Genomic DNA, 14,193 nt, shown 5'->3' on the forward strand with positions numbered 1-14,193 from the left:
TCCCTCCGGGAGACCTGGCACCGATTCCAACCAGACTGTCATTTCCAGGTCAATCTCCGCATTTCTGCTGACCACGTTGCCTCCATCATGAGATCATGTCTTTCCAGAGAAATCCCGCTAATGCCTTCATTCTGCGAGACCGGTATATATAGGGGGAGCTTCCCTGGGGCTGCACTGTGCGGTCCAGCCAAGGCATCACTGTCTCCTCAGCGGCTTCACTGCCTCCACCACTCTTCCCTCGCAGCCACAGGTTGCAGCAGCAGCAAGCATGGACATTACCATCCAGCACCCCTGGTTCAAGCGTGCTCTGGGACCTTTCATTCCAAGCCGTTTGTTTGACCAGTTTTTCGGAGAGGGTCTCTTTGAGTATGATCTCCTGCCTTTATTCTCTTCCACTATCAGCCCCTACTACAGGCAATCCCTCTTCCGCAGCGTGCTGGAGTCGGGCATTTCAGAGGTAAGGGCCCTTCGGTTTCCTCTCCTTTTCCTTCCTCTCCCTCCTTAAGCCTCTGCCTGCTTCTCACCACCTGTTGCTTGCTGTTGGGGGCCAGCGGCTGTAGCCCTGTGCTGGGGTGCAAGGGCACGAGGAGGACCTCCAGCCCACCGCTAAGCACAGCCAGCCCACTATTTCTTGGGCACGGAGGGAAACCCTTGCTGGGGAGAAGGCTTCCTTTCGAGAAATGGAAAACATTTTGGCTCCCGATAGCTGTTTCTGACATCTAAAAGGCTGCTTTTGCTGCCCTCGGGCCCACCGGCTGTACAGCGAGGGAAGACCTAGGCTGTTCCTGGAGCAAGTGGCCTACAAGGGTAGCTTGGCATGGGAGAGGACCCCAGTAAGTGGGAGCTTCCTCCAACCCCCTCCTCTGCCACCTCAGGTGGTTTTCGCAAACCCGTGCTGGAAGGCTCAGGAGCAATTCTGTGAAGGCAGTGTGTAGGAGGAACGCGTAGCCATGGATGCTCTGGTCCCAAGCTCGGGGACCGATGCTTTCTCTAGCCTTCTCTTACTGGTTTCCTCCTAGAGCTAAGGTCACAAGGAAACCATAAATCACTGAAAGGATGAAACCTGTCCTATCAGAGAATAGTACACTAGTTTCCATCCCCTCTTGCTGCTGAGCCCTGGTGCCTCTGTCAGATCGCTGCTTGCAAAGGGATCCCCAGCACAAGAATAGTGGCAAGAAGCAACGCCTCTCCCCAGAGCGGTAGAAATGGTACAGATGCCTACCACAGCCTCCCAATGTCCCTGGGTCCCTGCGATAGGAAGAAAGACCTCCACTGAGGCTTATAATCACAGAAGGAGGCACCGTGCCACTGCCAGACCACCCCTTCCCCAGCTTTTAAGCTACCGCTCTGCGTTTAGAGCTTGGGTCTTACTGTCTAACGATGTTCATTTCAGGTGAGGTCTGACCGGGAAAAGTTTACAATCATGCTGGATGTAAAACACTTCTCTCCCGAAGACCTGAGTGTGAAGATTATTGATGACTTTGTGGAAATCCATGGCAAGCACAGTGAAAGACAGGTAAGTGGAAGCGATGGTGATGGTGGAGCAACTGGGGAGTCGAGCTCGGTTTTCTTTCTTTTCAATGGTCCTCAGCTGAAATTAAAAAAAACCCCAGAATATATCAAAAGAAGGAGTTAGTTATTGATTGTCATTATTGGCATGGCCTGTTCCGAACCTAATATCTGACAATAATGAGCTAATCCACTCCTCTTTTGTTTGTTTTCCATCATCATCTTCCATAACCGTCAGATGATGATGTCCATTGTTCAGTAATAACACTGGACCAGACAAAGAACATAATCTGGCTCTGCGGAAGCATGGCTGAGTTTTCATAAGCCAGAATTGTTAGTGAAAACAGAGTTTTCATATGCTGATCTGGGAGAGAAAAGCAAGAGCAAACAAAACAAAAGTGCCTCAGGCTTGGAAACTTTTAACACGTATGTCATGGAAATATCTGTGGAGGTCGAAAAGTGAATTATACCAGCAGGGGTCTAATACTTCTCATACACTTTTTTTTTTGGCCAGACAAAGCTCTAGCCTGGAAAGGGTATGTATTTTTTAATATAGTTATTTTTTCCAGAGGAAGAGAGCAGCTGTTTTCATGGCTGACTTAAAAAAAAATTTGCATTTCTCATTCTTTTGGCCAAAAAAAAGGGCTTCAAGATTGTGTACTTTGGCTGACACAGCTTTGCTGCCCAGTAAGGAAATACATGAGTGCACATGCATGCATTGCATTTACCTTCACAGAAATTGGAGGCCGCCGCAGGGCCCTTGTCCAAGTCGGATCCCAACCTATAATACTGCCAAAATCACACCCTGCTGCTTTGCTCAGCTCTTGCAACTTCAGGGTCATCATGGGGGGACATCTGCCCCTACAAACTTGTAAGATAGAATAAAATCCAGAGATGTGCCTGGTGATACCAACACTTCAGTGTTACAATAAGCAAGGGCAAATGTGGACCCTGGTCAGATGGAGCTGCGGGGTTGGGTGGAGGGAGGCACGGCATGGTGCCAAGGGGTTTCTGACAAGCCTTCCCCCCTTTCCCCACTGCCTCTCAGGACGACCACGGCTACATTGCCCGTGAATTTCACCGCCGGTACCGCCTGCCCGCCAACGTGGACCAGGCTGCCATCACCTGCTCCCTGTCCAACGACGGCATGCTGACCTTCTCCGGCCCCAAGGTCCCCTCCAACATGGATGCCAGCTACGTCGAGAGGCCCATCCCTGTGTCCCGGGAGGAGAAGCCCACCTCCGCGCCTTCCTCCTAAGCCTGCCTGCCATTGCAGTATGCAGGCTGCCACCGTCTGTGGATCTCATTCCCAGAGCCGTTGCATAGATATCAGTGAATATCTAGAGGGGTTTATTTTGTTGGTTCCTCCCCCTCCCTCCCTTTGTTTCTTTTTTTTTTTTCCCCCCTTTCCCTTTGATGGGACGAAGGGCTGGGTGAGCGGCTGGTGGACTTTGAAGCTTAAACCTGCGAGCTGTGCTGTGGGGATGGCATGGATGGTGCGTGCTGCCACGCTGTTGTACTTGCTGAAAGGGTCTTCGTCCAGTGCTGTAGTCCATAACCACCATCAGGTAGGAGGGAGTGCATGAGTAACACTGGCTCCTGGTGCACCAAGTCTTGAGGCGAGGCTTGGAGCAGGGGAAAAGCCCTGCAGACTTGCTCTACTCCATACAGAGTTAAACTGGTTACTCTTAAAAAAAAAGCGACCGAGCCGAGCCCTGCACCTGAGATCCTGCGTACATGCGATGAACGTGCCATGAGTTCCTTGCAACCACAGGAGAAATAATAACGTCCTGCCTTCGGGGGTTGCAACGTATATTTTTTTTTTCAGCGAAGTGTTTAAGTGTATCTGTTCACACCACTACCCTGTCGTTTCCCTTAGGGGCAACTGACACAAGGACAAGCACGTCTTTCCACTGTCTTAGTAGGCCCTCGGTGGAGAGAGGGGGGCTCAGCGCTGTGCAGAGGCTTCACATCCCCAGCCAGCTCTCCCCAGCCCGTGCGTAACACACCGTCTCCCTTGCTCTTGCTGTAATTCTAAGGTAGCTGCACCTCTTGCACTGGTATCTGGCACTCAGTCTGAGAACGCGGTCACTGGCGGTAAATAAAGAGATATAGGAAACACGCAATTGGCTTTGGGGGTTTCGTTTGTTCCTTTCTAAGGCTTTTGAAATTGAAAGGTTAGCACGGTGCCTAACATCGCTTGGAGGATGTGCTTTCACTGCTGGAAGTACATTTTGTGATGATGACTTGCCCTTTCTTTCATGTTCCTGTTATCCTTCATACAAGCAAAACAAAAGGATCAAAAAAAAAAATGAAATTCAACAGCCAAACAACCACGCTGTTTCTTAAGTTCATTGCGTCAGTAAGGACGGCAATGCAGAACTCATTTGCGTGATATGATGAGAAGGGTTTCATCTGCAATGAGTGATTAAAGCTGTTTGATGGCAGGGTGGGTAGGGTGTAGGTACTAGCTCTCCCGGGAATTGTCATGTGTGAAATCCATGGCTCCCAAGCCTGCATAGATGTGAGTGCTCAAGACTGAAGGTTTTGGCACTCATGCTTGACTCAAATAGCTTTCTGCGCAGACGGAAATCTGGGGTGTTTAGGAAAAGCATAGCATCACTGATAAACCCACATCCCCATAATTAACCCCTTAGGTAAAATGAGCTTGGACAGTGAGTGCTTCTCCTCTTGGTAGAGATCTTCACATCCAAGACCTGCAATGTGAAGTGGAGCTTCTAGGGTCCACCTTGGCTCCTAAAGTCACCGCTTCCCCAGGAGCAGACACAAGTTTGTCTCACTCGACATGTCTCTGGGTGCTCTTGGATCACACCTAGGGAATAAGGCAGGGTGACCACGAAAGAGGTGCATCCTTCCCAGGAAAGGAGCACAAGTCCATGCCCTCACTGGGAGGTGAGGACAGCTGGAGGAGGAGTGTTTGCTCTGCCAAAAAGACGAGCCCACCAACTTCCTTCCCTTTGCTGCTGGAAAAGAGAGAAAATATATGCAGGGTTATTTTCTCATGGCTTAGGTTTAAATATTAATATAAGCCATAAACACAGAAGCACTGGGCCTATTTACAATTAAAAAGTGCTTTCTTCGGCCGCATCTAGGCCAAAACCCAGGGAGGGCTGGGGTTGGGGGCAAGGACATTGCCCCTTGTCTGGAGAAAGGGAGTGGGTGAGAAGTGCTGCAGAAGCAGGGGCAAGAGGGAAAGGAGGGAGATTACTGTCTGACAATTAGAAAGCAAGGAGTCCCCACGGCATCCAATGCTATTTTAAACCTATTTTTTACTGAGGTTAATTATTGTGCAATCCCAAAGCTTTCTACCGAAAAAAATGTGTGGCCTGTTGCAGTTTCATCTCCAGGGGAAAGGCGTGAATGAGCGCATTTGGGGAAAGGGCAATTTCGTGCCTGGAGGGTGCCGTTACTCCAGGCAGGGAAAGGGCATTTTAGCAAAAGCTGCCTCTCGCTGCTTTGCCTGGCGCTAAGGGATCCCCGCCTCTGCTCCTTTCCCCTCGGAGGCATCTCCCCACCGGATCCTCTGTGCCTCCCCACCGTGTGCTGACACCTCTCCCCTTCCTGACACAAACTCAGCAAAGACAGGAGGAAAAAAGCCAACACCTAGCCACAAACATTTAGACCCCATGCAAACCTCTGAAAAACATAAAAATAGGAAAACGTATTTTGAGCGTGACCTGTGCGCAGACACTAGCTGCTGGCGTTTGAGCAGTGTGTACGTCTGTCTGTCCCATGAAATGATGTTCGAATAACTATTGGACCCCTTTTTCTGTCTGGATGGCAGAACGTGAAAATTTGATGGTAGGAAATCCGGGCAGGTTTGAGGCAAGCAGGGAGCAGTACAGAGGGGCCAGCGGCTCTTGCAGTGGCTCTGGTGCTGGAATGCAGTGGGTACAGAAGTACTCATGCAGCCCTTCAATTTGGGGTAAATCCTGGGGACACCAGACCTCCACTGCCTTGCTGCCCTGAGAAGGGCTGATTTTAAAGCCCTTTACAATCCATCAGCCAATTAAAACCATGAGTGGCTGCTAAAAGCCTCTGTGGGAGGATACCCCAGGGCGGCTGGTGGTGTTTTGTGTAGGAGGAGGAAGAGAAGGGATGTGTCACCGAAGGCTTCCATGCCTGTTCCCAGGCCCAGAACTCCCCCTGGCCCTGGGGAGGACTTGTCCACCCGCAGAAGAGCTTAAGCATGGGCAGTAGTGCCTCCCTCCTTACTAGTGTCCATGTGTCACTTGAAATACTTCACATTTTTCACCTCAGACTCTTCCTAGTCACATTGCTCTCGGAGGTGACTCCTCTTCTGTGCACTTGGCTCTGCAAAAATATTGTTTCCCTTTGCTGAGATTAATTTTCATTTAGAGAAAGTCTTGTCATTCCTAGCCTATGATCACAGTTTCAAGAGGGGGCTCTTCACCACAGCTTTCTACACAAATTTACCTGTTAATAAGGTGTTGCTAGTACCCTTCAAGGTTTAACAAAATTTCTTGAAGTTTTTTTTTGTTAGAAACACAGTCAATGATTTTATCATGGAGAGAAAGGCAGCGGAGGACCCTGCCTGCAGGGAACTGATGGCACCTTCCAGCATCTGGGTATTTTGGTGTTGGGTGGCCTGTAGGCCGGGGTTTCTGCTCAAGGTGACTCCTCATCCTTATCGCACTGTGTTTTTATTACCTGCTGTCCATTTCCACTCAGAGTGCTATCCTTCCTTGCCTACAGCAAAGCAGAAATGACTTCAGCTTCCCTTCCAGAGAAATTGTTAAAGCGTCCTGAGGGGGATGCATCAGACCATGGTCCAGGGGCACGCATCCTCCTCCAAGCGATTCCTCCTCCTCCCGCAGGCCCCAGTGATGGTAGCAGCGATTTGGGGGACAGCAGCAGCTCCTGGTGCTGTACCTGCCCCCTCCTCTCCTCAGCATTGCGCTGCTTGGGCAGGCTGCATCACCTCTGCTGGATCCCATTTCCTTCAAGTAAAAGCTGGGAGCAAGGGATGGCAGGATCCGACCTATGATGCACCAGCTGGGAAGTTGTCCCTGAGCATCTCAGGCCAGGACTCCCCGCTCTTGGCAGGGGGATAAGGAGGACCCTCCTCATCCTTTTTGGGAGAAGGCGCAGAGAGTTCACACAGCCCTCTCTGCAAGAGCTCAGGCAATCAGCAGATGCCACATTCCCCACTCTCGCCCTCTGTTTATCTATTTGCTTTGGACTTTTGTTGCCTGGCTTCTGGCAGAAGGGAGAGAGGGAGCGATTTCCTGGCAAAGGGGTGGCCCCACAGGCTGGCAGCCCTTCCTGCACTCTGGCACACTGAAGGGCTCCCTTCACCCCCGCCCTGGGTTTCAGCATCTTCCCAGGGAGACAGAAACCCAGGGCACAAGGCTGGCAGGCACATGGACCCAAGGAGGGTTGCACAACTCTGGCATTTCTTGGTTTCTGATTGATTTACAAGTTACCCAGAAGGGAGTAGTCTGAAAGTTTAGCAGGGTTTTTCCCTTTTTTTTTTTCCCTTTAAAGCAAATTCTGTTATATGTAACCATTGTAACCCCTCGCCTCCTTGGCAATCACCATCACAATTTGGGCTCTGCCCCACAAGTCTCTACAATCTGAGGTAACTTCCTCCATTGTCAACTCCAAACACATCCCAAACCCCCAGTATTCTCTCAAAAGCACGTACCACTGACAGACTGGGCACACCTCTGCAGTTTATTGCTGCTGTGTCAGGCATGCTGATTTGGGAGACACAGCCAGAGGAGACTGCGATGACATGGGCTCTGCCCCCTGCAATCCAGATGTTATCCCTGCGGTGTGACCCATGGTCAGGACTGGCTTGGAAAACCAGCAGCTCACATGAGAAGAGCAAGTAACTGCCGAGTCTCTCATTTCCCAGGTCTTGATCTGGCCGTGGGGCTTTTCCCCGGGGAAGTGCAGTCGGGTCCATACACAGCCCATGCAGCAGGGCTGGATCTGGGTTACAGGGCTGGCGCTTGGCCTGCAATTAACTGGCACTTTAATGGAGAAATGTGAAGTTGGGACACGGCGCAGATGTTTATGGCATATCTTAGAGTGCAGCACAAGAAGGGTAAAAATGAAACCGCAGTCAGAGAGGCTGAGGCAAGATGATGGAGTGATGTAAGGCGACGAAAACTCAGGAGACTTCTCCCTGCCTCAAAGGCCATCCTCCAGCTGTCTTGCAGAGACTTACCAGAAATCACGAGGGCCCTGAGCATTTCAGAAAATTGTCCTTCTGCTCTGGAAAGGTGGGCTCAGCCCAGCCTGCAGGAGCTGCCCTGCCTCAGCAGAGGTGCTGACAGCTGGGCAGGGGCTCGGCAAAACCCGACGTGGCTGGGGAAATCCCTGCCAGTCACTGCATGTCGCCCCGAGCTCTGCCTGACATCCTTCCTGGCTTGCCCTTTCACAGCCCACATTTGCCCAGACCGCTGTGGGGACTGGGTCCCAGTGGACGCTGCCACCACTGCCATGCTGGGGGAGCACAGGAGCCCTTTAGGATCCTGACCCAAAGGAGCAGTGCTTCTTGCTGTGCCTGTTCCTCCGCTCTCAACCCACAGTGTTGCACTTTGCACTTTGCACTTTGCAAAGAGGTGATTGACCTAAACAGCAGTGACAGTAATCGGGGGGTCCAGGAGCCACCAGCCAGTAAATGTCAATGCGCTGCTTTGGGGTCTGGGGGAGAGACACAGCTACTCCTGGGGTACAGGCACAAGCTGATCTGCAAGTCCCTGGGGACCAGTGCAGGGACTCTTCTCCTTAAAGGACTCATTGCTTCCACAATGTGCTGCTGTATCGTGCTGGAGCTATTTTGGGATGATTACTCAGTCTGTGCAAGGATCCAGAGGTAGGGAGGCCCTGCGCGGGGTAGGTTCAGCACATGACGTCTTGAGAGGCTCATGGATAGCGTGCTCATGGACTGGTAGGTCCTGGGGGAACCAACGACCCAGCTGGCAGTTGAGTCTTTATTGGGAAAAGGGGAATTTCCATGCTTTGCTCACAGTGCTTTCTCTGTGAACATTTCATAGTTGGTCAATCATTTCATTAGCCTCCTGTCAGGGGAAGAGGTACACAGCTTGTATCAGAGGCTCTGCTCTGCCTTTAAGAGCATACAATCATGGAATGGTTAGGGTTGGAAGGGACCTTTAAAGGTCATCTAGCCCAACTCCCCCTGTAAGGACCAGGGACATCTCCAACCAGATCAGGTTGCTCAGAGCCCCATCCAACCTGGCCTTGAATGTCTCCAGGGATGGGGCATCTACAGCCTCTCTGGGCAACCTGTTCCAGTGTTCCACCACCCTCATCATAAAAAAAAAAATTCTCCTCATGTTTAGTCTGAATCTGCTTCCTTCTATTTTAAAAACATTACCCCTAGTCCTTTTTACAACAGGCCCTGCTAAAGAGTTTCTCCCCATCTTTCCTGTAGGCCCCTTTGAGGTACTGGAAGACCACTATAAGGTCTCCCCAGAGCCTCCTCTTCTCCAGGCTGAACAGCCCCAACTCTCTCAGCCTGTTCCTATAGGAGAGGTGCTCCAGCCCTCTGATCATCTTTGTGGCCTCCTCTGGACTCTCTCCAACAGGTCCATGTCTTTCCTGTACTGAAGGCTCCAGAGCTGGACTCAGTACTCCAGGTGGGGTCTCACCAGAGCGGAGTAGAAGGGCAGAATTACCTCCCTCGACCTGCTGGCCATGTTCCTCTTGATGCAGCCCAGGATATGCTTGGTTTTCTGGGCTGCAAGCACGCATTGCTGGCTTATGTTGAGCTTCACATCCACCTGTACCCCCAAGTCCTTCTCCTCAAGGCTGCTCTCGATTCATTCTCCACCTGCCCAGCCTGTATTTGTGCCTGGGATTGCCTCAACCCACGTGCAGGACCTTGCCCTTGGCCTTGAACCTCATGACACTAGTGCAGTAAAGATCTTAACATACATGTGTTTCAGCTGACATAAAACTTGGCATAGCTAATGCAATATTTGCACACATACAGTTTTATTTCCTCGATGCCTTAAATGCTGTGCTCGGCGGTGCCGTACCAAAGGATTTTTATCTGTTCACCCGACTCTTCCTGCTGTCTTTCAAAAAGAAAGCTGGCCTTGCACCTCGGCCCTTTCTTCGTGGGCCGATGCTTTCCCTCCCCGCCCGCCCGGCACCCACGGGCCCGCTCGGCGGCCGGTACCCGGCGGGGGTGGGGGGTCTGGTACCCGGCCGGGCTGGGGGCTCCCGTGCCCGCCGGCGGCGGCGGGAGCCCCGCAGCCGACAAGGCCGGGAGGTGGCAGCAGCCCCTCGTCTTTGGGGCCGAGCGGCCTCCCCTCCTTGGAAGGAAACACCCACCAGAAAGGTCACGCTCGGTATTTTTCTGAGCATCTCCTGTATGTTCTTCCAGAGACTGTTGTTTCTTTTTTCTTTTTCTTTTTCTTTTTCTTTTTCTTTTTCTTTTTCTTTTTCTTTTTCTTTTTCTTTTTCTTTTTCTTTTTCTTTTTCTTTTTCTTTTTCTTTTTCTTTTTCTTTTTCTTTTTCTTTTTCTTTTTCTTTTTCTTTTTCTTTTTCCTCCAAGCAGTAATTATTTCATTTTTCTTTTTCCTTTTTTCTTTGACAATGTGCTCAAAAGGAAGCAGAGCGGCACCATTGTCCACGCTGTCTCGGTTTTCCACCCACTCAGGCTGATGTCAGCCCCTCGCCGCAGGACTTAATGCACTGCTGTCTGCCCTCCAAATTGCTAATTGCAACGCCGTTCTTTCTTTTTTTTCTTTCTTTTTTTTTTTTTTTCCACTAGAGAAGTCACTGAGAGCTGAAGCCTTGCTCCCACTTTTGGCAGCCCTGTTCCTCCCTGTGCCAAGCCTTGCTGAGCTGTGCCAGCACATGGATGGAGGATGGGGCGTACATGGTCATCCTGCCATGGAGCCACCAGTGTGGAAACAAGGGGAAGCTGAGGGGGGAAATGCCCCCCAAACTGTTTTTTGCTCTGCCCACATGGACGCCATTGCCACGCAGGAGGCTCGGGTCAAAGAGGTCCCTTTTCATCCTCCCTTGTCCCTCGCATGAGCCTGGGATGCCTGGCTGAGGTCTCACACCGGAGCCGTGTTTGGCTCCGACAGTGTTTATATTGAGATAACTCACCAGGCGCCTGTCGCCGGAGCTCGGAGGTGAGCTATAAAGACTTTCAAAAGAAACCCACTTCATAGTTTTCGGTGCTGACTAAGGGAGGTCTGGGGTTTAATTTCCTGCTTTTTTATTGTTTGTTTTTACTTAAGGAGAAATATTTGGGATGTCTAGCCTTGTGTCCACTGGTTTTGCTGGAAGGCTCCTTGGGCGTTTCAATGGATTTGTATGTTGAACTCTCTCGCACCGTAAACAAAGCGTGTCAAATCCTTCCCAAAGATGCTGGTTTTCTGAAGCATTCATTAAGACCCTGACCTTTCTTCTCTGATAATTTATGAACTACCTCCAAATGGCCCACAAAACAGTAATGCAAAATGCCCGACTTATTTATGTGCTTCAGCAGGCCATAGGGGTAAGAAAAGCTATACATAGCTTTGTTTCAGCCTCTGGATATGTCATTATTTCCCTTGTGAGGTTCATGACTCCAGAATATATGACCCTGTTTGCGGGATTGAAACCAGGAAGCCCAACAAGCTTGTTCAGCCTCTCCAGCGTTTTGGCTTCTCCTGATGATTTCTGCTTCTCATTGATTTTCAACATGTCAGCTTAAAGTCTCACCTGAATTTAACGCAAAACAAATACCCTGTCGCATCGACGCAGAGCAAATGGAATACAATGAACTTAATTAGCAATGGCAGGGTGATTCAGCGGAGTCTGGGAAAGGACTTAGTGAAGAGACACAATCGTTCACAATTTTTTGCTAAGCAGCAGTTTCTCTAGCAGTACACACTAGAGGTGACTTGTAAGCCTCCCAGGCTGGCTTTTCTCTTCCAGGCAGTGCTAGAGCCCTATCATTTTACCTTCTTAAGAAAGGGAGGACAGAGTAAGAGAAGTACAGACTGGGATGCGTGGAAGACCCAAACAAGAAATGATACCGATGGCTGAACCGGTGAAGTTGGCTATAACAAATATTTCCTTCTTCCTTGGAAAAAGCAGCCCAGCCACACTCCACCTTCTCCCCCGGGGAGCAGACGGATAACTCAGAGACAAAGTCTTCAGCTAAAGCAGTAAGTATAGGGCAACTCATTTATGGGTCAGTAACGCAAACTTTTAAAAAATCCCACAACAGAGGCTATATGCATGTTGGTTCCTCCTTTGGTCAAATAAAGTGCAGGAGCTGCCCTGGCGTCTGAAGTCCCTGTAAATGCTCTCCAGCGGAGTGTAGCAGAAATCAGTCTGCAATCATCGTGCGGGTGGGCTGTGCCGTTCCCTCTCCCTGCGGCTGATGCTCAGAGTCTGCTGCTGGTGGGAGCGTAGCTGTCATTTAAGCTTCTCATTTAAATTTGTGCCTGGCAAGTTGCAAAAGGTAGCCTCACTGTGTGACCTACACATTTGGGTCGTTGACGAAGAAGCTGAAAATGCATTCATTTAACTGAGAGACTAAAACAAACAAACAAAAAACCAAAAAAAACACCAACCCAAGACAGCAGAGTCTGACAGCATTTTACCAGTAAATTTTGGAGTGAGACAGCATGAATGGAAGGAAAAACACATATCCATAGAATTTGGGGCTTCATTTGCACGGGCCTTTCTCCCCCAGCTGTTGCAGGAGACATTTGTATACAGGGATGCTTTGGCGAGAGGGAGTCAGTCTGAAGTGAGCAAAAACCCCTCTCCCTGTGACCCCCACAGCGCTCAGAGCACAGGGGAATTACTCACCGCTTATTTGCACCATGGAATAAAGCCCCTCAATAAATCAGATGTGAACTCATGTTTCTCAAGCATCTGAGGTGAAATGCTTTCTTTGCCTTGGAAGAGAACCAGACGCCAAGGTCTCCAGCATATTTTGCTGCAGCTGCAATGTCTCAGGACACAGCCAGGTCAAAGGGTTGTAGACAGAGGGAATATTTTTCATTACATCTGCTAGCATAGCTGGAAAATTTAGAGGAGCGTTTGGGCACCAAAGCTGATCTACAAGTCACTGAGGGCTTTGAGAGATGAGCCTTGACCGTCGTTGTCACGGTGGGTTGGACATTACCCCCTTCCACTGCTGCAACCTCCGGTCTGCAGCGCTCACGCCTCACTCTGCAGAGGGCACGGGGGGCCAGCGGCCGCGGTGAGATTTGCCAGACTATCTGCAAAAATTTTCCTGTGCAATGCCTACGCTGCAGCCCTTCCGTGAGCTCCCAGGTGCTGTCAGCACTCAGGTAACAACACAAGGTGTCTGCCAGTAAATGGGAGCAGAATTAAGAGACTGTGTGACAGCAGCAAAAATCTGGTTTAATTTCTTCTCAGATAAACTCTCTTCTCTGATAAATCTTAAGGAAAGAGTAGATGAAAGTCTGGAGAATGCAGAGGGGAAAAAAAGACTGGTATGAAACAGTTAAACTACATTGCTTCTTATTATAAGCATGAAAATTAGGCATAATTTTTAATATTAAAAAGTGCTCTGGAGTATACAGGTGCTGGAGAGAAAACTTTTGTACATGGGGTTACTTCAAGCCTGGAAGTGCTGGGTGCAGAAACTGCATGAAGACCCTCTAGTCAAGTGGCCCTGTCCAGAGAAATTACAGGAGCTCAGGTGGCTGCACGAGTCCTGTGCGAGCAGGGTCAAGCTGAAAAGAGGGAATTATTGAGCCCCTTGACACCAAAGCTGTGTGACAAGATTTAAGAACCCAATGGAGTGGCAGAAGAGGAGTTGGATGAGCAAGTGCGTGGTCGGAAAGGGGGTTCCTGGCAGCTGCATTTCCTTTTACAGGGGCAGTCTGTGAGTTAGCTCTTGCCAAGGGCACCCAGTGACCAGGAAGGTACCAGGGATGTGGAACAGCTATTTGGTTACCAGCACCCAGGAGGATATTAGGGAAAAAGATCAACTGAGCTGGAGTTCCTCCATTAGGTTCAACAGGGCACCAATGCCAGCTGGCAATGTTCACGGGTGTTTGGTGTGCCCATGTGAGCCAGGCACATCTCTGCCTGGAGGAAGGATTTCGTGATATTTTGGGCCTGGTGAGTAGGTGCCCCAGGAAAAAGTGTGGATGATGTTGCTCTCATTACAGTCGGCTTTTTGGCAGCATCTGCTCACGCAGGATGCACAGAACTTCAGGCATGTCCTGGTTGAGAGAAAAAGCTCCTGGGGAAAGTCCCCATAGCTAGAAATTCAGACACTCCCTAGGAAAGCCCCAAACTGTCCCCAGCATGAGGCAATGGAGAAGAGGCCTCAAAGGAAAAGAGAAAGTTGTGCAAACCTGGAAACCCCCATACCCACCCTCAGGGAAAGGCTCAGGGCCTGACTTTGGGCTGGGTTTGTAGGTGGGGGTACAGTGATGTGACCTGGGGCATCTCCAGGGCATTAGCTAGAGGCAGAGGCTGTGTGAAGACAGGGAACAACAGTCACTTTTTAAAAATCATGATGTCCTATGTGCTCCACAGCAAAGCACCAACTTTCCGTGCTCCCCTCCAGCAGCTCACTTCTGCTCACCTGGTGATATTAATTCCCAATGTTGCACCCCTGGGGCAACTGCTCCGCAGGATGAATTTGGCAGCAGTGCTTTCCAAAGACTAGAG

At 50.2% G+C, this 14,193-nt stretch overlaps 1 protein-coding gene across 1 annotated transcript; it reads left to right on the forward strand.

Moving 5' to 3' along the window:
• Positions 1–268: 268 nt before the first annotated feature.
• Positions 269–2,767, forward strand: CRYAA (crystallin alpha A). Its single transcript, XM_010119309.2, has 3 exons — positions 269–457; positions 1,394–1,516; positions 2,558–2,767. The coding sequence occupies exons 1-3, from the start codon at positions 269–271 to the stop codon at positions 2,765–2,767; spliced, it is 522 nt and encodes a 173-aa protein (XP_010117611.1).
• Positions 2,768–14,193: the final 11,426 nt, after the last annotated feature.

The sequence above is a fragment of the Chlamydotis macqueenii genome, chromosome 1 (assembly GCF_036417535.1).
Source record: "Chlamydotis macqueenii isolate bChlMac1 chromosome 1, bChlMac1.mat, whole genome shotgun sequence".
Lineage (NCBI taxonomy): Eukaryota > Metazoa > Chordata > Aves > Otidiformes > Otididae > Chlamydotis > Chlamydotis macqueenii.

Coding starts and splice junctions, on each gene's coding strand:
- CRYAA (XM_010119309.2), top strand. CDS start 269: ATGGACATTACCATCCAGCACCCCTGGTTCAAGCGTGCTCTGGGACCT. Junction 458..1,393: donor TGGAGTCGGGCATTTCAGAG/GTAAGGGCCCTT, acceptor TGTTCATTTCAG/GTGAGGTCTGACCGGGAAAA. Junction 1,517..2,557: donor GCAAGCACAGTGAAAGACAG/GTAAGTGGAAGC, acceptor ACTGCCTCTCAG/GACGACCACGGCTACATTGC.